This window comes from Natrix helvetica (assembly GCF_964273705.1).
Source record: "Natrix helvetica genome assembly, chromosome: 2".
Lineage (NCBI taxonomy): Eukaryota > Metazoa > Chordata > Lepidosauria > Squamata > Natricidae > Natrix > Natrix helvetica.
In genome coordinates, this window is record NC_138552.1 from 193,699,371 (window position 1) to 193,724,136 (window position 24,766).

Below are 24,766 nucleotides of genomic sequence, written 5' to 3' on the forward strand. Positions count from 1 at the left end.
GAAGGAGGAAGGGAGGATGGAAGGAAGGATAGACAAGCAAGAGGGAAAGAGGAAAGAAGGCAAGCAGGCAGGAAGGAGGCAGAAGGAAGGAGGGAAGAATGGAACTGGAAGGGAGGCAGGGAAGGAGGGAGGGAGAAAGGAAGGATAGGAGGATAGGGAAAGAGGAAAGAAGGCAGGCAGGCAGGGGGAAAGAGGAAGGAGGGAACTGGAAGGGAGGCAGGAAGGAAGGGAAGGAGGAAGGGAGGGTGGAAGGAAGGATAGACAAGAGGGAAAGAGGGAAGAAGGCAAGCAGGCAGGAAGGAGGCAGAAGGAAGGAGGGAAGAATGGAACTGGAAGGGAGGCAGGGAAGGAGAGAGGGAGAAAGGAAGGATAGGAGGATAGGGAAAGAGGAAAGAAGGCAGGCAGGGGGAAAGAGGAAGGAGGGAACTGGAAGGGAGGCAGGAAGGAAGGGAAGGAGGAAGGGAGGGTGGAAGGAAGGATAGACAAGTAAGAGGGAAAGAGGAAAGAAAGAATGTGACTACGGTGGGAGACGAGGAAAGACCGGTGTGCTATGTTATGCAGAGGTGTACTTATAACAATTTTATAGACAAATTATACTATTTACAGTCCCGTGGGGGGGGGGCGCGAAATGTTTTCTTCTTCCTAGGGGGGGCATGACAGAAAATAATTGAGAAGCACTGCATTAAAGTGAGCACTGATCTGCTTCTTATTACCTTTTCATCCTGCTTCTTACATGGAGTTCTACTCTTACCCTATTCAATCATACAATGCTAGCTCTCTAAATACTTCATGCTCATGGCTTCTTGAAGTGGTCTGCCTGCTTTCCGCCTCGGTCCCAATCACATGTCTCAGAAGTTATCACCCAGTCAGTGTAAGGCCTTGGGGAATACTAGCGGGCTTCCCGGGTCGGAACTTGCCAGCCCGAATCTGGCCGTGATGCAAGTCCAGGAAACAAAGCCAGAAAAATGGCCGCCTCCACTCACATGCTTCCAAAATGGCCACTGGAGATTTCTGTGCGCTCAACAGACCTTTTTTTCTTTAGCTGCAGCTTGAAATAGCTTGCCATGGCTGGTTCACCCAGGCACGGCTTCAGAAGTTAATTGAAGCGCCGCTGCCCGATTGGCATCTCCCACTGGCAGCCCTTTCTGCGGAGCTGCAGAAACAGACCCCGACACCCCCGCTGTGCCAGGGATCGGTTCGAGCTCCTAACTTACTAGGGGAAAAAGGCGAGAAGCCAATTAGCCGTCCCCCGGCTTGCTGCGGGACAGAGGACCCCTGTCCCTGCAAGAAGCAGCTCAGAAAGGTTGGAATTTATCATTGCCAATGGTCAAATCAAACTCAATTTTAAATATTTTATTCACTCTCTCTGGGAACCAAAAAAACACAGTGCTTGGACCAAAAAGAGCCAACAAGGAAAGGAGGATGTTGAAAGGATTTCCCTCAGTCTTTGGACCAATCAGGCTGTGAGAATATCCCTCAAGCCTACCAGAAAACATGATTTACTCAACATCAGGCCAACTGGATGACCTTGGATCTGGATGACAACTGGGCCAGTCACTGTCTTTCAGTCTTTGGAAAATCTTGCCAAGGAAAATTCAGATACTAGTCTAGTCCCCAGAAGCCAATGCTGAGTCAGGCACCAAAACAACTATCACCACCACTCTATACCTGCTAGGGTTGTAGTAGTTTTTCTGGGAGCATATTTTCCATTTTTAATTATTTACTTATTTCTTACAGAAACAAAGTAAAGACATTGTCAAAGGATGTTGTAATATGAAGAACTTGACAATTTCTTGCCTAGTTTTACAAAATTATTATTATATGCTTCTATTTGCAGAAATTTCAAAGAGTAGTTTGCTATGCATATGACAAGGGAAGGAACAAGGCGGCAACTCTTTTCTCCCTCCTTTAACTCACTATGTCCATCAGTAGAACAAAAAAACAGCAGGAAAAGACAAACATTTATTCCCACACCATTCTAAAAGTGAGAGGTCCTGCAAATTTTAGTGGACTAAAACCTGAATCTTTTCATGTCATCAAATTTAGAAGCAATCCTGGAGAAAAAATGGGTGAGCAAAGCTGATTCAATTTTAGTTTCGTAGCTTAAACCTGGTTGTTATGACTTCATCTGAGAAAGACTTCTGAGATAAGGAAGATGAGTCAGGTGATCTCAATAAGCTCTCTGGATCATATGACCCAGATTGTCTCTGGCCATAATCAATTTCCACTAACCCAGAATATGTTGACCAAGACTCTGACCCATATTTACCAGCACAGTCCATGAAAATGGCAGATATGTCAAATCAAATGTGAGACGATAAAGATGTATCAGTGTGCAAATGTACAGGAGAAGGTCTTGAAAATAAAAGTACATTTAAGAATTGCTCAATACCTGCAGAGCTTAAGGCAAATCAGACCTGAAGCCAACTGAGTAAGGACCATGTAACTATAACTTTTAGTACATTCTTTCATGAGAGAGCAGTTTATTATTGGAAGCAATAGCTTGCTTGTGAAGCCTGGTGAGTGGATTCCTTTGCATTCTCTCTTGTGTTGTGTTTCCTGGAATCCCAGCATAGATTTGGAGTAGTCTAGCTTTGGTTTTTGGACTAATTTAGCAACTTTGTAGTGTTTTGATCCTGAGCACTATTTTGAATTTAGACTCTGAATGATATAGTTAAGCTTTCCTTTATTTCCATCTCCAGCCCTGATCCAGGATAGGATACTGATCTATCTATTTTGGTCAAGATACTCTGTAAAAATATCTGAACGGTTTTTTAATAGAAGTTAACTGAACTTACCTTCAGCAGCTGGGAGAAGAGCCGTGATTGCCGAGGTCGGTTCCAAAAATAAAGAAGGATAAGATTCTGAACACAAGAGAGGCATGAAAGGCTATTAATTATAATAATATGCAAAATAATACATAATATATAATGAAGTACACTTGGAGATTACTTTAAAAACAAAAACCAGTCCCTCAGCAGAATAGAGTTTCTTCTGAATTGCTGTGTATATTACTAAGTACCTCCTAGAAATAAAAGAGGGCAGAACAAATAAAACCCTTTGATTTGAAGTTTTAGATGAGTGAGCGTGAAATCATAGAAATTAAAGATGCTGAATTATTTGCTGATCACTTTGTATTCGGGGTTAAAAAAAAGCATCAATCTATACAATCAAGTATCACACATTTATAGCTCTTGATTGTTGGCCTGAAAGCCCTTTTCCTTCTGCATGCAATAGAAAGGACTTTTCTAGTTCATGAACATCTACCAGGTTGTAGAGACATAAACTCTTTAATAGCTGCTTTACTTTGTGTAGCATATTACCAAACCTTTGTAGAAATGTCAGCATGAGAATAGCTGCAGAGTAGCATGAGCAGATGATGTCTTTTTCAGTGAAAGAGACTATCGTTTTGTGAAGAAAGGGAAGAAGTAGAATTACTACTCTCCACATTTTGGGTAGAATACACAGGTGAAAGACTTCTACATTTTCCACTAGTGACCACAGCCCCAGATGGTCCATTCTGGAAGATGGCTAGCATAGGTAACATAACTGGAGTCATAACCAAAGCTAAAGAATTGTTTCTCCAGGATCAAGGGCAAAATCATGTTTAATTTGGTTAAGAAAACCTTTGTCCACTAAGGTAGACTAACTCTGGCTAAAATGTTTTTCCTATCCCATTGCATGTGGGATATATTGGCAATAAATGTCCTCTGAATCTGCTAGTTTCTCTTTTAAACATGAACCCTCTATTTTCCACCTTCACTCTAATAAAATATATATAATGCAATACTTTAGTATAACTTATTTCTTCTACTGTTGCTTTCCATACATCTTGAAAACAGGCGTGAACTCACAAAAATGATTAGTGATATAAATCAGGATTATGACAGCCATAGCTTTGAAGTTTTGAGATAATGCAGTCAAATGCATTCATAAAAATGTATGCCTGCCGTATTAGGTTATTTTATTACACATTGGCATAGAAACTTTTACCTTGACAAATTTGCAATATATTTACACTGACAAACATACGGCAATATAGTTTAACTCTTCTACATTTTAACTTTGAACACCTACTCAGCCCACCTGCCCATTCTCAAGTGGGAATTTAAAATCTCAGTTTTTAAGGGAGATATAAGTTATGAAATATATAGTGCAATTTCTGGCTAAACATGGATGAGGTCATTCTGGTACACTTTCATTCTGAAAGGAATTTCAACATGCTTCAATTTGACAAGGCTTTGAACCAAACAGTTCCTTGAAGCTGCTTAGTGAAGCCTGCCTGGTCTGCTCCCTTTCAAGAGCTAAATGATGTGGCTATGTGGCTCTGCTTCAGTGACTCCCTTGATTTTTTTCCTCACAGAGTTTGCAGTATAAAAGAAGGCTGGCAGGAACTTCTTCAGTGAGCACTGTGGGAGAAAGCTGAGATGTACATTCTCCACATTGCGTCTAAGAGGAATCGCATCCTGCCCAGCACCAGCTTGTGCTACGCAGAATCCCAGAATCCATGAAAGGATGACTAAATCAAAGAACCCTTAACCATAGGGGGGGGGACTTGACCCACAACTACTTTGAAATCTCCTCTTCCATATGAGAGGACTTCAAAGCTGTTCGGTTTCAGTTTAGGAGAAGAGCAACACAAAGAGATTACCAAGCTGGGAATGCCTGTTCTAGATTGTTAAAAAAAATAATCCTGAAGCCCATCTTCTGGATAAAGGTAAAGGTTCCCCTTACACATATGTGCTAGTCATTCCTGACTATAGGGGGAGGTGCTCATCTCCATTTCTAAGCTGAAGAGCCAGTGCTGTCCGAAGACGTCTCCATGGTCATGTAGTCAGCATGACTAAATGCCAAAGGTGTACAGAACGCTGTTACCTTCCCACCAAAAATGGTCCCTATTTTTCTACTTGTATTTTTTATGTGCTTTCCAACTGCTAGGTTGGCAGAAGCTGGGACAAGTAACGGGAGCTCACCCCATTACACAGCACTAGGGATTCGAACCACTGAACTGCTGACCTTTCGATCGACAAGCTCAGTGTCTTAGCCACTGAACCACCGCGTCCCTGGATAGCCAGCACCAAACACTCTTCTTCTAGAATGAGATGGATTTCAGAGGTTCAAAGCGTCTGTTCCACAGAATTGAGCAATGGTAACATAGGCAGTTTTGAGTATTTGGACAAGGTATCCAACTTCTGTTGGAGTTAAACAATGATGCCACAGACACCCCGCAGCCTGAAACCTATCTTGCCTACTTTTGGTCTCCCTCCAATATTTGATGACCAAACCTTCTGACCAACAAGAATATGGAAAAAGGGCAAGTGGGTAGCATTACCTAGTTATGAGTCCATTTCTCCAGGAAGGCCTATCTATATAAGAGTACCACAGCATATCAAAATGTAGGAACTATACATTCCAAATATTGCAGCTCAGTAAACTTCATTTTCTCCCCACCCCTTATAACTAGGAGACGATTGGTTTTAGTCTGAAATTAAAATCTTAAATATAAGCATCCATCTAACTCTATCCTGATAGCTCAGATTTCAGATGTTGCTTTATAATGGGTAACTTTCCCTCTCTTGCCTCCCACTTGCAGCAAAGTTGAATCCATTCAGCTCTGCTTTGGAAATGCTGCCCAAATGTCTGGAACAGGTTTAGGTAGAAGCAGATGACTGAAAAATTGTGAGAATTGGGTACAAAATTGCAGGAGGAACTATTAAGTGTTTTTCAGCATGCTTTTCCTATCTCCAGAAAGGAAACAAAGACAGGAGCAGGGCATGTACGTGTATTTGCACCTTGTGTTTATGTCTGCAAATGTTTTACATGTTGTATGCTTGTAAAGTTTTACCAGAAAAAATAATGTGATTTATTTATACATTATATTTTGAGAAAGCATGATGTACCAAAAGCTGCCGAGACGTTTTTGTAAGAATAGGCTGAATTATTTTTCAGGAAACAGCACATTTTCTTAGGAAACAATTTCACATTTGTCTCTTTTTATAACTCATATTTTCCACCACCTGATCACTACGTAATTTTAAATAACATTCTTCTCCTATCTCATTTGCTTTGAATGCTTAAAACACAAGACAAGCCACCTTAAAAGTTTCCCCTGGACTCAATATATTAGCCAATAGCAAATGAGAACATTTTCTGTAAAATGGGGTCACCAATCTGGGGAAAATATTGGCCAATAATACTAATCTTTTGGTTGAGATTTTTATTTTCAGCATTATCATTCTATAATCTCCAGAACTTGCTTAACCAACAACAGGACAAAGCTAAAGCAAAAGACATGTTATTCTTTCTTTTATGTGAACATGTCATTTTTGACTGAAGGCTCCAGATTGAGACAACATCTACCCTGCAAGGAACCCTGCAACCCATGTGGGAGATCCCAGCCTGAAGGATCATTTTGTACCATTTAAGTACAAAATACAATACCTTTCCATTTAAACAAGTTATGTTCAAAAAGCCAAATTAGCATCCCAAGTACATCTTCTTTAATAATCTCTCCACTATTTTTTCCCTTTGGGGACAAATAAGAATTTTGGGTCTAAGCAGTTCTCTAAAATATCCTATAGGAAGTCAGAATCCACAAGATTAGAGATACTTAAATATTTTAGGTAACTGGGTTTGGGAGAAAGGAGATTATAAACAACATGACTTCACACCTGATAGGTGGAGGTATATCAACCAGTGGACACAGAACAAAATGAGGAGAATAAAGTTTTTGAAGGAAAGATGAGAAGTTTAGTTTTGAGCACAGAGTTTAAGAAAGTGGTGGAAATCTCAAGGAGTCATAACGTGGTCTTGATAGAAGAATAGCTGGGTGTAAAGATTTATGAATTGGCAAATCATGAAGATAAGAAAACCAATAAGGACAAGAAGACAAAGGAAATGCCTAAGGTTAACTTAAACCAACTTTCCAACAGTAGGAAGTTAAGGAGTTAAGAAGAAAACCAGGGTAAAAATACAGAAAGTTAAGGCCTGGTGGAAGTCAAATAAGAGACATTTTTACCACCGTTTGCAATTATAATATAATAGAACTAATTCATGCTTGCAGATACTTTCCCCAGAGTGATTTGAGAAAGAGTGTGTACAATAAATACACATAACATTATAGAAATAAGGCAACTTCTGCTACAATGAAAAGCAGCAGGAAAAAGAAAAGAGCAGTAACTGTTTATTAATTAGTCTGTTTTATTAGGAAATAGGGTATTCTCAGTGTCATTGCAAACTATCTCATTGTAAAAAAAAATTCTTGAACATATTAATTAATTCTCTGTGTGAGAAAACATTCATTGTAAAAACAAAATGGCCAACAATCTCAAGGGTTGTGTAAATTCAAATAATGATCCAACAGTCTGGCAAAACTTCTAAGTCCAGCTTTTCACTCAACTATATCTTTCTTATTAGTTTGTAGCAAACCTTGAGGAATAAGGGCAACAAACTACAATATGTGCATAGGGAGATCATCATATAAATGCTGTGAATTACATACTTCTATCAGCTTTCAGGATACAGTGGAAGTCTTTGTGTAATAAAATCCCTGGCACCATCTTGGTTTGCTGTGAACACTGCTGGCTTAAAAGTAGATTTCTCATAAATAATGAGATCCCATTATTACAGCTATCTTCCGAAGCAGGGGATTAGATACAATTCCAATTGCAACTGAGTGCTACACACAGTTTGTAATCAAAATGCTTAATGAAAATATTCTTGCTGATATCTCGCACACTGCAGGATACCATGAGGTCAGTTTGTCCTGTGGGGAGCCTATAATACGTCTAGTGAGAAATAATAAGCACCAGTGCAATTAATCATTTACATGCTTAGAAAATCTAATAGATTAGCTATTGACCAGAGAAAGATAATAGGATGTCCTTCTACTCTTACTATCGGTATACTACAGTTATTTTTGACAGAGGGTTAATGTTACTAGAAGCTTGCATAAATACACACACATATAAACAAACACAGACAAAATAAATGATAATTTAAAAATCTGTTTCTTATGTGATTAAAATTTTACCCTCAAAATATTTAGTATGTGTAACTTAGCTTATTTTTTTTAAGGAAAATCTTCAAGCATGATCTCCAAGAAACCTCTTTGAGGCAAATTCTATGGATGCTACTGGTATTGTGTGTCATTCCGAAATGATTTGATTTAGAAGGGTAAGCGTTTTTGAGATCATAAATCTTGAGATCATAGTGCATAGAAGGACCTTATATTGTGTTAGGCACCTTGAAATCTGTTTTTTGTGGTTCAGAAGATAAGCAGGATGGACTTAGATCACCAGGAATTCCTGAGTTTGGAAGCTGAAAAATACATCCAGCACAACGTATATGAACATGTCTATGAAGATTAGCTTAACTTGAAGGAAATGTTACTTTTTAAATGCAGCATACCTACTTAGTATTTTAAGTGGCTATGACTCTTCAAGTTCTCAGGCTAAGCTTTTTCTAATCTTGTTTTCTATAATTCTTTCCAACATATTGGTCATGTTTTTTTTAGCATGCAAAATATAGGCTTGGCAGAGACATACTGCATTCAGGCCAAACTATCTACATAAATATGTTTAAATGGATATTAGCTATTGTGTCTAACTGGAGTGTATTCGGGTCTTTTCCCGTGTAAGGTTGAGATTGTCTTTGCAACGTTTTGGCAGGATCACACCTGCCATCTTCAAGCTGTGGGCTTAAAATGGGAACGGAGCTGCCGTCTTTCTGTAAGTCTTGGTGGGAGGGGATGGGGTGGTGGCTTTGTTTCAGTAAGTGGAATGATTGGTTGTGTGGTTGTATCATGATTGGTAGATTGGTGCTGATTGGTGCAGGTTGTGTGTGCATTGTTGTTTTGTATTTTAACGGCTTGGGTGGTGGGTGGTGTTCGTTTGTTGGCTAGGGCTGGTTTCCAGATGTTTGGTAGGCGGGAGGTATCATCACGTTTGTTCATGCTGTGGGGGTGTTTCTCTATTTCGATGGCTTCCATGATTATTCTCTTGTGGAGGTGTTCTGTTTTGGAGATTAACCTGGCTCCTTCAAAGTTGATTTCGTGTCCTGTAGCTTTAAGGTGCTGGAAAAGGGAAGAAGTTTTTTCTTTTTTTCTTACTGCATTTTTGTGTTCTGTGATGCGTGCATTTATTCTCCTGTTTGTTTGTCCTATGTATATTGCTGGGCAGATTTTGCATGGTATTTCGTAGACTCCTTGGTTTTCTAGCTGGATTTTGTCTTTGGGGTTTCTTAAGATGTTGGCTATTTTTTGGTCAGTGGTGAAGGCTGTCCTGATATTGTGCTTGTGGAGAATTTTGCTGATTTTATCTGTGGTGCCTTTGATGTAAGGGAGGAGGGCGATGCCATTTTCCTGTTCTGTATCTTGGTTTTTTGGGGGAGTCTCCTTTTGGATTAGGTTGGTGATTGTTTTTCTTTGGAATCCATTGGAGATTAATACATTTGTGAGTTTGTGTAATTCAGTTTTCAGGTGGTCTTTGTCGGCTAGGCGTTTGGTTCTGGAGATGAGGGTCTTGGCTACAGAGTTGATCTGTGCAGGGTGGTGATGGGATTGTGCATTTAAGTAGCGGTTGGTGTGTGTTTTTTTCTGGTAGATGGTGTGTCCTAGGGAGCCATTGGGTTTTTTGTAGATTAGGACATCCAGAAAGGGAAGTTGGTTGTTTGCTTCTATTTCCATGGTGAATTGTATTTTGGGGTGTAGGTTGTTGAGATGTGTGAGGAAGTTGTCTGTTTCTATTTTCCATCCAGAAAAAACACAACCCCCCTAAACACATCCTGGACCTGACCAACCACTGCCTAACCAACACATACTTCATCCATAATGGACAAAGATACAAACAGATAGAAGGAGCACCCATGGGATCACCCCTCTCACCTGTCATTGCAAACTTATACATGGAATATTTTGAAACCAACGCCTTAGACAAATCTGAACACAAACCCAAACTCTGGCTTAGATATGTTGATGACACTTTCGTGATTTGGCCACATGGAAAAGAAAAACTGAAAAACATATTTTTATTTTTAATGTTGCCTTTTATATTTGTGTTGTATTTGTACTAATCCCAGTAAGGGTATGGCTAGCTGATGAGAGCTAATTAGCTCGAAATAGATCTATCCTAGTCTCCCTTTATTTATTTATCAGTACAAATACAACACAAATATAAAAGGCAACATTAAAAATAAAAATATGGTTTTCTGCCTGCATGGTCTTCTGTGATGAAGCTGAAGGACAGAAAGAGGGAGTGTGACCTTCCTCCCATATTTGGGCATACCAGGGGTTGTAACACAGATATATACTTATTTCCCTGGCTCAGCTGATAAGGAAGAGAACCTGTGGTTAAGACTCCTGCCTAAGATATATACAGCCTGGGTTCTAATCCCAGTAAGGGTATGGCTAGCTGATGAGAGCTACTTAGCTCGAAATAGATCTATCCTAGTCTCCCTTTATTTATTTATCAGTACAAATACAACATATATATATATATATATATATATATATATATATATATATATATATATATATATTTGACTATAGGAAAATATATATAGACTATATTTGACTATATATATATTTGACTATAGGAAAAACATAGTTCAATTGACTTGACATATTCATGGATTCCTTCAATTCACAAATTTATCTTTTCAACTCATTTTCTACAGAAGTATTTTCAATTCTTCTTCCTATTTCTCCTTTCCTCATTCTTAATGCTAGTTAGACTTCAGTTTGGAATTTTAAAAAAAACTTCTGAAGATTTGTGTGCATTTTTATTGGATTCATTGTCTCATATGCAGTTTTCTACACAATTGTTCATAAAGCAAACCATGGTATCTAATATAGATCATTTTTGCCATCAATATGGGATAGCATTTGATTATTAAGGGTGGGCTGCCTACTCATCTGAAAACTAAATAGACATAGCATATGCATGCAGATTCTTATACATAACTTTTCTTTGGGAAAAACATAACACAATTCCGGAAAGTGAATACCAAAATAAAAACACATTTCACATAATGGTTCAAAGGAGCAGAATTCAATAACATTGCATTAAATTGCAAAGCAAATCATTTCCTTGTTATGCCACTTTATTGATGTGCAATTAGCAATATATATCCTATCTTTCCTCCATGGTGCCAGGATAATATCATCCATATTTTATCTTCATATCAATCTCCTAGGTAGACTAGGCTGAGCAACAGTGATTGAGTTAATACAGTGTCTTTCAAGCAATTCAGGAAATTAAAAAAAAAATCTGGATAGGGGGAGGAGAAATGTAATCCTTCTCCTCCAGTCATTATCCTGATAAAAACTACTCCAAGCACTAAAATTAAAACTAGAAAAGGCTCTCAGTGACACCCATGAGAACTTGTTTCCCTGATGCTAATTACAGCATGAGGGCAATTTTGTTAGAATTAAACTTCCCCTCCCCATGTACTGTGGTCTTAATGAATATTGCTCCCTCCATACTTAGAATTTTTTAAAATTCCCCACAGACACATAATTAAAGCATGGTGCATAATTAAAGGAAGGCATGTAGTTGAGTAGCAGAAGGAGAGTATTTCCATTTTAGTTACGCTTAGTCTCATTTGTTCCTATCTGTAAATTCATTTCAGCTGTTTTCTACATCTGATTGCCAAATCAGAGACATTTAAGTGTATTCTCATAATTTCTCCATTCATTTTGAATTTCTCCTCCCTTTGTGTATTTTTGTGTTATGTGCTATGTGTTATGTGCTAGTTGTGCCCATTCCTGGATTATGGGATTTATACACTCATACCTTAGTCACCTCCCAAATGAATTACTTTAATGCATTCTACATGGGATCCCCTAGTGCAAAATGCAGTAACATGGTCAGTGATATGTGTCCCTTAAAGGACATACATTATACTTCTGCTCGAGAACTGCACTAGTTACCTGTTTGCTTCCAGATTACCATTCAAGGTGCTGGTTTGAAAGTCCTACATGGCATGGAGCCAGGTTATCTGAGGACTTCCTCTCCCTGACTACAACTACCTGTTCCATCTGATCTGCCAGGAGAGGCACTGTGCAGGTTTGCTAAGAGGTTGTGGTGGGACATAGGAAATGAGTTTTTTCTGCTGCCCTTTGGAAATGCATTCCCAACTGCTTCATCATGTGTACAAGTAGTCCTCGACTTACGATGGCTCATTTAGTGACTGTTCGAAGTTACAACAGCACTGCAAAAAGGACTTATGACCATTTTTCACAGTTTACTACCTTTGCAGCATCCCTCTGATCATTTAATCAAAATTAAGATGCTTGGGGGGAGGAGCCAACGTCACGACGATACGGACATGCGGTCTCGATGCTCTGAGATCGCAGCTGATATTTTTGCCGCTGGGTGGTCCAATCGGACCTAAACGCAGAGACGGTGAACATGAAGAATACGTCTTGCTGATCTCAGGGACATCGCAAAGTCCCTGATCGATCCAAGAGAAGTTCTTCAAGCTGGCGACAAAAAATCCAGCCATTAGGCTGATGAAGTCGGGGCGGTTCCAAAATGGAAGGATATGGAAAGAGAAAGTGTTTCCAGCTGGTGAGGAATTTTTACTATTTTAAAAGAGACTGCCTATAAAAAACTTAAAATTAATTTAAATTGGAGAACAGAAGAAATAAGTGGCGGAATTAAGTTTGGAATGGTTTTGGATAGTGGGTTATCTTACTTTTTAAATGCTATGTTCATGGATGGAATTTATGCAAGCCTTTTAAAACGAATGGATTAAGTTTTCTTCTTCTATTTTTTTCTTTTATTATTCTTTGTAACCTATAGACTAAAATTCTCCTCTTTCATTACTGTGGGTGTTCTTCTAACTCATTCAAGAATCTGACTTTTTTTTAACTTGAAATACAAAAAAGATACAAAAAGAAACAAAAAAAATTGCAACAACAATGCTGCTATTTGGAGGCTGGAGGTTTGTGCATTAGAAACGAAACACTCTTACTTTTCTCACTGATTATCCTGGCTTGGCACTCCAAGGTCTCACTGCTTGTTTATAGAGAGTGATAAGAAGAAAAGCATACAGATGTCCTTTTGAAGTATATCTTTAACCAGAGAAAGATGAAAATAAAACGTTATTGTGAATCTATGCTTAATCTTGTTAAAACCTTCCAAGCTAGAGCAGCAGTGTTTGTTAGCTGGAGATAATGGCACTATTTCAACAGCAGAAAGAAATTTTAAGTCTGCAAAAGATATTCTCAGAAATACAGAAATTATCAAACACATATGAGAGGATAGAGAAGAAGTTGGAAGACTTAGAGTATCTAACAGTAAAATATGATGAAGAAGTTGGAGATGTTTATCAAATGGAAAAAGTGGTGGTTAAAATCCTAAAAATCGAAGAAGAAAATGAATATAAAGAAATTAAATTTGCTGATATTTATGGTGATTGGTATGTCTCTGAAAATGGAAAGAGTGGAATACTGAAAGAGGAATTAAATGGAGGGGAAATCTACCCCAGATGGCAAGATACAGAAGAAGAAAAATCAAAAGAATTTATGGATTTAAAGAGAGAAATTTTATTAGCAATATCATTGATAACATTACCGACAATCAAAGATAAGATGATTAAGGAAACAGAAGAAGGGCATCGAAATTACATGAGAGATTTTATAAGCAAGGAGTTGCTAAGAGGAGTCCATACGAAGTTGATTAAGGAGATGATTAGAGGACTGACACCACAGATGGCAGAAGATATGAGACTGTTTTGCTACAGGAAAGATACAGGTTGATAGATGGAAGAGTATAATTTAAAACTAACTAAACTTAGTGAAATTTAGTGACAATAGGTATAGTTAAATAAATAATTGATGATAATAATGTATACAATGTATAGTGTTATGATAAGTAATAATTAGATATGAATATTGAATGGTACCCATGAAAGGAAGATTAGAAATCCTTTTGGACTATATATAAAGGTTAATAAAAAAGAACTGTTAGATACAGTTAAGTCTTGATTATTAGAGGGAAAATGTTATGCTACAGGATAAAGTTAAATAATGGAGGGATAATGATAACAACGTATTTATAGGTATGGGTGCAACATAAGGAAATTGGATGTAAATTGTAAACAGTGATTTGGAAAGGAAGATTAGAAAATTTTGTTATTAAATATTATGGATGTTTAGCTAGAATAGGACATAAGGACTCAGTATTATTGGAGGATTTTAGAAATAGTAAATGAAATGCCAGTATGTGGTTATGTATTAAATCTTGGTATATTTTATGATGAAGGATGTTTAAACAATTATAGTCAAATGAAAATGGAGGTATGATGATGGTAACATGTATAAATATCTGAGTTAAAATACTTGAGTTAATATGAATTATGTTTGTTGACTGTGGAAGAGATGCACGAAAGCCTTTTTGTAACCAACTGATACACATTCTACAGTATGTAAAGAAGGATGTGTTGTGTTTGTTTTGAAAATTAAAATAAAAAAAATATTTTTTAAAAAATTAAGATGCTTGGCAAATGGTTCATATTTATGGCCATTGCTGTGTCCCACATTTTGAGATATTCCAACAAGCAAAGTCAAGGGGGAAGCCAGATTCACTTAAGTTACTAACTTATCCACTGCAGTGATTCACTTAACAACTGAGGCAAGAAAGGTTGTAAAACAGGGCAAAACTCACTTAACAACATAAATCTTGGGCTCAATTGTGGTCGTAAGTCAAGGACTACCTGTACTATTCTGATGTGTTCACTTTTCTAAGTGAACTCTCTCTTTTTTACGACACTGTAATCTCTTTGGTCCTTTTGTTTTTATTTATATTTAATAATTTAATTGGCTTTGGTATAATTTGTTGGTTATTGTATGCTACAAATAAAAAAATTACAAAGTTGATAATTAAATATAAATATCACGGCTGTTAAAACAGCATCCTGGGAGCAACCAGCCATCAATCATAGGCCCCAAGGGGCCTCTTTAAAAAAAATGGGTCAATTTTAAAGAAGAAAATCATTTTATCCATGGAAACCTCCAAAACCCTGCCTCAAGACCCTGGATTAATTGACTCTAGGGGTAAGAATCTTGATCTGATAGAAGTTGTGGACCCATTGAACATGATTTATTGTTTTTACTTTTTTTCATTATAAAGGATTCCAATTAGATAGTTTAGGTGTTTCTTGGACAGTGCAAAGCATAATTTTTGACTGTAAGCCACATGCTGTGCAGATTATAGCCAAAGAGTATTTCATTGGTATATGTTTTTGGTCTGGGAACTCAAGTTAGAGTCTCCTCCCCCCCCCCCCTTATCTTTTCTTCACAACAACTGTGTGAGCTATGTTAAACTGTGAAAGTGTGAACAGTCCAAACTTACCTGCTAATTTCATGACTGAATGGCATTTAATATGTCATCTATGATAGGGGTACCCAATCCCCAAGCTGCGGCCCACTACCAGGATCTGAGCCATTCAGAACCACGCCACAGAAGTGGTGGGTGAGAGTGTACATCCCCACTTGCGTGAGAAGCAAATGCGCACATGAGGGCATGCTCCATTTGCATGAGTGGTGGGTGCGCATGCCTGCCGCTCACACAAATGAAGCTGTGCATGCGGTTGTCCGCTGCTCACACAGAACCATTCCTTGTCCCCCCTCCTGGTCTGTAAAGCCAGAAAAGTTGGGGAACTGTGATCTATGACACTTCCGTCCTATATACAATACAATACAATACAATACAATACAATACAATACAATACAATACAATACAATACAATACAATAGTAGAGTTGGAAGGGACCTTGGAGGTCTTCTAGTCCAACCCCCTGCCTAGGCAGGAAACCCTATACCGTTTCAGACAAATAGCTATCCAACATCTTCTTAAAGACTTCCAGTGTTGGGTCATTCACAACTTATGGAGACAAGACATTCCACTGATTAATTGTTCTAACTGTCAGGAAATTTCTCCTCAGTTCTAAGTTGCTTCTCTCCTTGATTAGTTTCCACCCATTGCTTCTTGTTCTACCTTCAGGTGCCTTGGAGAATAGTTTGACTCCCTCTTCTTTGTGGCAACCCCTGAGATATTGGAACAATGCTATCATGTCTCCCCTAGTCCTTCTTTCTCTTAAGCTGAACATACCCAGTTCCTGCAACCGTTCTTCATATGTTTTAGTCTCCAGTCCCCTAATCATCTTTGTTTTCAACTATAACAGCCAATAATCTACTTGAGCTTTTTACCAGAAACTCAGAACATCATTGTTTTAACTAAATCAATGCAGGTAGTCCTTGATGTACAATAGTTCATTTAGGGACTATTCAAAGTTACAACTGCACTGAAAAAAAGGGGCTTAGGACTGTTTTTCATACTTACAACCTTTGTAGCATCCCCATATTCATGTGATCAAAGTTCAGATGCTTGACAACTGGTTCATACTTATGACCATTGCTGTCTCTCAAGGTTATGACCAGCAAAATCAAAGGGAAGGCAGATTCACTTAATCACCATGTTACTAACTTTTCAACTGCGGTGATTCACTTAACAGTTGTGGCAACTGTTCATAAAAGGAGGCAAAACTCATAACTTACTTAAATGTTTCACTTATCAACATAAATTTTGGGCTCAACTGTGGTCATAAGTTGAGGACTACCTGTAATGGCTAAAATATTAATTTACCTTGGAATAAGTCCTATTAAACTCAGTGAAACTTACTCTTCAATGGGTATAAATAAGATTGCAGTCTAGTCTAGATCAATCTGTCAAAGCAGATCTATGTGTAGGAAAGTTGAAAAGTTGCAATCTTAGAAGATAAGTATTCATTTGTTGGCATGTTAAACTTTCTATAGATTGCATGAGAATGGGATAAATATGGGAAACATTTGAAATAACTTAATGGTGTGGCTACTAGCAGATATCAACAGTAATTGAAAATTTTCCTGGGATTATACCTCATCTAAGCTGACGAGGGCTATAGAATGAACATTTGATTCAGCTCAGTGTTTTTGGATAGAACTGTCTTGCATTAAGAAACCTGTTTGTGGAGCGTCACTTGTCAAATTAGTTCTTGATTGGGTATATGTATGGAATAACACTTCGAATCAAAAATATTGTTATTATTCGGGGGGAAAGCAGTAATTAATAGTGTCCAGGTTTCATTTTATGCTTGCTAAACATAGACTGATTCAAGCAAGAGTCATGGAAATTTGAGGAACATGGGGAAACCAATGTTTCTTGAATGAGAAACATGATACCCATATTTTTTTGGACAAAACAGTCTCTGGTTATTTTTCTGCAAGTTCAAAGGTTTGGTGCCCTGACCCACTGGCAACAAGATGGAGATTTATTCTTATTGATCAGAAGATCAACACAGACAAGTGAAAATGAATTTTGTATCACTAGGAAATTAAACATTTCATCCATCTAAAATAAACATAAATATCTTGAAGATGCAACAAAGCCTCAAGTGATGGTGAATGATTAGTGAAATTATTGTCTACAAACATCTTCAACTTTATAGATTCCCCAGATTTATCTTGAAGCATCACTGTAAAAGATGAAGTATCCTTTTTCCTCAGTTCTGCACAGTATTATGCATATTACAAAACTCCTTGCATATAGAAGTACAGAGGAAAGAATTTTCCACACATAACGGGCCATCATAAAGGGAAATTATATTTGCTGAATGCAAAAATAGGAATATATTCTTCAGTTAGAGCTCACAAGAATTCTAAAGAGTAACCTAAGTTATGTACATGGCAGCATGTGAAATTTTATAAAATCCATAAAAAAACCTTTTCATTCACTGTGATCTGTTATTATCATTTACATTTTGGAATCTAGTGAATGAACTCTACCAAAGCACATTCACTTGCTTATGAAATGTAAGCAATACAGAGCCAATTACCTCAACTTTGTGCAGCAGCAAACACAACAGCACACTATTCAGGATTACTATGCAGTAGCATGCAGCTACTGCAAAAAGGCCAGGAGGCTATTACCTACTGCCCACTTCCTGTTTTTTTTCCTTCTTCAATTGTGGTGGCACAATGATTGATGGTGGTATTGCTACTCAGAAGTTTAGAAGGAACCATTCCTTTCCATTTCTGTCCCTTTTTTCAAACCCATTAGAATTGAGGGAGGATAAAGACCAAAACAGCCACAAAGAATATAGAGAGGCCAGACACTGAATCATATGACCGCAGCAGACCCTTTCAACTCTATGATTGTATAAGGTTACATTTTCATGGGCCATTCTAGGTCTTTGCCTCAGTAACAGAAGTCAGAAGGGACAATTAACCCTCAGATTCATAGCTAGTTGAGCGTGGGAATTAGATAACTATAACCACATCATGATTAATTGCTTGGTCAATTTTCTCAATATGTTTATAAAACATGCATAGTCCTCCCACCCAAACCATGTAAATGGTTATGTCAGCAGCCCTTTTATTTATAGTGGAATTAAATAAACTGGTGCCCTCTAGCATCCTTCAATCCTTATCAGCCCTACCTAACTTGGTTGTGGGAACTGTCGCAATATCTCAGAAGTGGATTGGAGTTTGGTCTTGACATTCTAAACAATAAGAAACCATTTGCTTAAGTCCTTTTACTTTATGTTAGTTGGGATAAGAACTACATTCTTAGGAATATACTTCATTGCATTTTTTGAATTATTTGCTCTTTGGGAATACAAATATTGAGAAACAAACCTTGGAAAGATTTCTGTAGGATTTTTTTAGCATTAGCAATTCACTTTAAAATGCCCGGGTACGAAAGCAATACATTTATATTCTTGGTCTATTAAACTGGCAATACTCAGAAAAACATTCATTTCTGCTTGTTTTGAAAATGGCATTCTAGGAAAAGATAGGGAAGAGGGTGCCATTTCAGAAAAGGAAGTGGATGTACATCTTACATGAGACACAATGTATTTTAATTTTGTCAACAAACATGAGGCAAGTGGCATTGGCAATTATATCCCTTTCCATAAAAGTTGAAAAAACTTGAATATCATCAAAATCAGTGGGGGGGAAATGAGCTGTTATTCATGTTCCAAAGGCAGCCTACCTAATGTCTATATTTATTGCATAGAGGATTTGAATGTCTTTCAAGTTTCACACAATTTAAATTAATTCATGTTTTTTTCTTGAGGATAATTAGTTTCCTAAAATATTTTTGCAAATCGCCATACTTTTCCCCCCCAAGAAACAATCATGTGCTTATTATCATAATGCCACAAGCCTCAGAGCTGCAAAGTAGATGGGAGGGACTGGGTTTGGGGAAAATATTGGGATGTTTCTTTTGGATTTTAAAAAATGTTATATTTCCACTTTTTGGCTTTGAATACAATTTTTTCACCTGTTATTCATCTCATGATGATGTTAACTATTATCAGTTATGGTCAGAAAGTTTTAGCAAACTGTACAGAAAGGAGATTTCTTCTATGGTCCTGGGACTTTGTGTGTGTGTGTGTGTTTGTGTGTGTGTGTGTGTGTGTGTTTATATACCAGTATAATACACACACACACAATCACATTTTTTACCCTAAAAACTGCAACTGGTTTAAAATATCTTCAGATATTTGTCCCTGCTTTTGATGTTTTCTACTATCTTAAGAAAATACAAACGAAACCTTATCTAAATTAAATATTTTATCTTTTGTATGGCATAAAAGCATCATGCAAACAATCAGTATGGCATCTGCTAAAGAAAGCATCTTACTTCTTTATCAAATCTCCGCTGATTTCATCTTTTTATATTGACATTAACTTAAATGCATGCAACTACAGAAAAATTTATTAGAAGCTTTAACGGATCAAGCCATCTGTTAATATGCTTTATTTAACCTGTGCACTCTCAATTTCCATGTTTAACAGCACACACACACAAACACATAGAGAGAAGAGCACAAAATAGTAGAAGCTCTGAGAAAAACCAAACATTTCATTGACAGCATTCATTTCAAGTACCTGTGTACAAATTCCCGTGTGCAAACATGTCAATCATATAACGACAGAATGCAAATTGATCTGGCAGAATAGAAGGGAGAAAAAGAGCAATAAGACATAATTAGATTTTTTTTAAAATGAAGATTAACAAAAGAGTACTGCACTGGAACTCTTAATGAGCTTTTATTTCTTGAATTAACCAATCATGAAACAAATGATAACATTGGTATTTCTGTATCTTTTTAAAGACTCTTCCATAGAAAATTCGTTCAGGCTTTCTGCACCAATATGGTGTTTCCAATGGCCAGGGCTCTTTAAATCACGTGTAATTTTGAGGGCCAAATCACCAATTCTTTTCTCTACCTCGACCTTCCCAAATTAGTAACCTTCCACAAGGGTTGGGATTGAAATTCCTAGACTTACTAATTACCAGGGCAAAACTTGCAGACCCAAATCATGTACAGAATGCCAGGTTGAAAAACTTTACATGAGTAATCTAGATGTTTCCAGTATGGACCATTAACCTAACTAAGGGATAAACAATGTGGGGCCTTTATGAGATGACTGAACCATTATTTCCAATAGCCCTAGCTATCATGCTCAATGGGAAGTAAAGCTGAGTGTCTTGACCCCAGCAACATGAAATGGGCTATTCCTAAACATGGAATGTTTCTGGCATTTATTTATAGGACAACTGTAAGGTAAAGGTAAATGTTCCCCTTGCACGTATGAGCTAGTTTTTCCCAACTCTAGGGAGCGGTACTCATCTCTGTTTCAAAGTTGAAGAGCCAGCACTGTCTGAAGACGTCTCTGTGGTCATGTGGTCGGCATGACTAAATGCTGAAGGCACACGGAACGCTGTTACCTTCCCACCAAAGGTGGTTCCTATTTTTCTACTTGCATTTTTACGTGCTTTCAAATTGCTAGGTTGGCAGAAGCTGGAACAAGTAATGGGAGTTCACTCCATTACGCGGTACTAGGGATTCAAACCGCCGAACTGTCGACCTTTGGATCGACAAGCTCAGCATCTTAATCACTGAGCCATCTACTTGTTAATCACTATTTCCATTTCAAGACTGATTTAAGTCACTTTAAATAACCATAGATATTTTAATTGAAAATTTAATATTTTCTGTTCAATATTGGTCTTTGAGAATAGATAAAAACAAATTCTTATTGCAGCACCATGAGCATTTTCTGTTAAAGGACTAGAATTCCCATTAAAATAATAAATATTAAAAATATTAATGGACAAGTGAAAATAGACAATAAGACCAGTTGTTCTCAACCTTTTCTTCACCACAGACCCCTTACCTTTTGTGGCCACAGCCCACGGCCACAGACCCCAAGACTTAACTCAAAATTTAAATCATAACATTTCTTCAAGCCTTCATGGATCTCCTATAATGACATTGCATGCCCTCAAGGGTCCACAGACCACAAGCTGAGAACCATTGAACTCTACCTTGAGCAAATGTATGCAATTTATCAATTAAACAGTGACAAATTTATATATAGGCTAAAATGTGGAAATAAGTGTTAAATAAAGGTCACAATTCTATGTGTCAATTTTGTCAATTGCACTTCAGAGGATGCCTACACACAATAATTTTAATAAAGAAAGTATATAAATTTGAAAGCCAGTGCATCAAATGCCTTCCTCCCCCTCTTCTCCTCCTCCTCCTCTTCCTCCTCCCCTTTCTTCTTCTTCTTCTTCTTCTTCTTCTTCTTCTTCTTCTTCTTCTTCTTCTTCTTCTTCTTCTTCTTCTTCTTCTTCTTCCTTCTCCTCCTCTTCCTTCTTTTTCTTGAAACAATGGTTGGAAGCTAACCAAGGAGATAAGTAACCTAGAACTAAGGAGAAATTTTGTAATGGTGAGAGCACTCAATCAATGGAATAGCTTGCCTTCAAATGTCATGAGTGTTCCATCACTGAAGGCTTTCAAAAAGAGAGATGGACATCCATTTGACTGAAATGGTATAGGGTCTCCCGCTCGAGCAGGGGGTTGGACCAGAAACCTCTGAGGTCCCTTCCAATTCTATTATTCTATGTTTTATGTTTCTTCTTCTGCTTCTTCTTCTGCCTAAGGCTGAGAAGGACTGGACCAAAGTCACCCAGCTGGCTTCATATATAAGGCAGGCTAGAACTCACAATCTCCCAGTTTCTAACCTGATGCCTTACTTACTACATCAAACTCTCATCTTCATTTTAAAAAGCACATTTTTTAAAAAAACACAAGGTAAATCTGCATGTACAAAATAGACATCTGCAAAAGAATTGATGCAATATAATCATACATGCTAAGTCCATAAATCCAAAAGAATTAACTTCTGTGATTATATGACTCATATAAAGAATTTGCATTCAGAAGATAAATTTCCATTTGGCACAAAGTATTTGTACTGAAAGACAACTTTCAAATTTACTACCCTCAGATCTCAGATATATATATTTTTTCCTTTCACCAGGGCCAAGTTCCCTTCTAAGTTCTTGTCTCTAGTCCCTGGCAGGGCTTTTGAAAGCAACAATGGCCATTGGACTGTCAGCAGAGCTTATAGTGGTCATTTCAGCATAATTTTTGTTTTCTGCTCCACAAAAATAAACATCTTCCCTTTCCTTTGGGCAGCATTTGTGATCCAATTATAAAAAGAGTTTGCAGACCATTTAAAATTAAAACATTTGGAGGCAGAAGAAAATTAACTGCATGATAAATCTGTGCAGCAGAAAATGATTTATTGATTCTAATTTATTTTCTTATTGAATTAAATAAAATATATTAAGTTTATTTTTAATTTATCTGCAGCTGCTACAAAATAAAAGCTTCTGCATTGAACAGATGGAAAATGTTGGGCTCTTGTTGAAGAATTCAGGTCAAGTTTGCCTTTCTAGGTTCTTCACAGACTATTTCCATTAGCAATGCTTTTCTACTAATTCCACTGGAAAGAACTGGATTTTAAGCTTTATGAATTGCCACCTCTGATATTCATCTGGAAGAGGAATGCACGAAAACATCAGCTGTGGTTTCCACTGAGGTCTAAATTAGATAATGCACAAGTTGTATTGCCCTGCTCCAATCTGTGATTTTCCTGGCTTCCCTAGAAGCACACTAAGGGCCACTCTGCATTATGATCAACTGGTGCGGAAGAGGATATGTAATCCTTTCCCCCCCAGCATTTTTGTTCTTGAAAGCTTATACTCCTTGGCAGGCAATGGTTGGATATGGAGGTCTGTACTGAACCAAGGTCCAGGATGAACATATTAAAAAAAAAATCAAAGGAATTTGGGGAAAACATTAGGTTTCTCACATCACAAACATAATCCTAATATTTTAAAATTATTTTTTAAATGTCTAATTGCAGCAGTTATATAATTTGCATGTTGTTTAGTTTTGCTTTGCAGTTTCCATCCATTCTTTCTGGATGGCTTTGGAAGATGCATATTACCTCCTGACTTTTTTTAAAAAAAAATTCCAGTCAGAAAAATGCATGTGCATTGCGATAAAGGGTTGATTTATTCTTATGACACATGTGTGTCAGTTATCAATTTAAAAACTTTACACTGTATATTTCAATTGAATTCTCTTTCAATCTATTACACCATGAATTACATTTCCAGACCTATTTTTTTTTGGGGGGGGGGGGTGAAGGGAAACCAACCAATCTCATTGTACATATGTTGCACACTGACAAATAAATAATTCTAATTCTAATTTTTGTTCACCTTTAGGATGGGTCTTTCACTGGAATACTGGAATTGGCAAAAGACCTGGTGCTGAAGACTAATAGTTTTACATCTCACTCTAGCTATCAATAAAATATTTTTTTCCAACACAAACTGGATAAGACAGTAATGGCTAACCTTTTTGTTAAGGTGTGCCAAAAGCGGAGGGAGCATGGGGGGTGGTCGCACGCATGCATGCCCACACCCATAATGCAATGCTCTCCCCACGTGCATTTGCTCAGGCCTCAATGAAGCCTCTGGACTTCTGGTTTGCATGTTGGGCCATTTTTTACCCTCTGGAGGCTTCAGGGAAGCCTCCTGAAGCCTCCGGAGGGAGAAAAACAGCCCAACACGTAAACCGGAAGTTTGAGAATAGACTTCCATGTTGCTCGTTGGGTCATTTTTCTCCCTCCGGAGGCTTCAGGAGGCTTCCCTGAAGGATTCACTCAGGATTGCTCTGCCAAAGGAAGAAATGTTAAGTTCATACAATCTTCCTTCCATAACCTTATCAGCCCTTTGTCAGCTCAGTACATGTTACTCAAACTGAAAGCCCATTCAGAGAGTAATGAGAGCAATCTCTTCAGATATGAGCTCACCACAAGTGCTCCCAATTTCTATATGGCACATCTGTCAAAAAGACAGAAATGATTGAACAGGTCAGAAAAACGAATGTGAAGGGGTAGTAATGCTAAGATTCAAAGTTTTTTTTTTTAAATCTAAATTTTGATTTTGTTTCCTAATCTGCTATGGCTAAAGAATAATATCCATATTCATAGTGCAATTAAATGGGACATATATTCTTTTCAATCTAATTTTTATACAGATTTATAATATTCACACCCTTCAAGCTTTCTGGATGTAACTAACACTGTTCTGAGTGCAATGCAAATTCATAAGGAAATAAAAAGACATAAAATGCATATATTAGTTAATAATGAGCACAAAAATGTATTTATTGGAATAAATATGCACATAAACACATAATATTATGAGAAATTGGTTGGAGAAATACAAATACCAGGAAAGGTATGCAGAAACATGCATGCAAGAATAGAAATCCAAACAAAAAGCCCAAGAATTTAAATACAAATTTGGGATGAATTATTTGAACTTTTTGGGAAGCATCCAGA

The 24,766-nt window shown here is 37.5% G+C and overlaps 1 protein-coding gene across 28 annotated transcripts in view; it reads right to left on the bottom strand.

The window, feature by feature from the left end:
* TRDN (triadin) overlaps positions 1–24,766 on the bottom strand; it is a 286,138-nt gene that overhangs the window by 167,438 nt on the left and 93,934 nt on the right. For all 28 annotated transcript variants that reach the window (XM_081941060.1, XM_081941056.1, XM_081941059.1 and 25 more), the window contains 2 exons: positions 19,940–19,999; positions 2,799–2,864 (listed from right to left, as the gene is read on the bottom strand). In XM_081941060.1, coding sequence (XP_081797186.1) covers positions 2,799–2,864; positions 19,940–19,999 — 126 coding nt within the window. The remainder of the gene's footprint in view (positions 1–2,798; positions 2,865–19,939; positions 20,000–24,766) is intronic.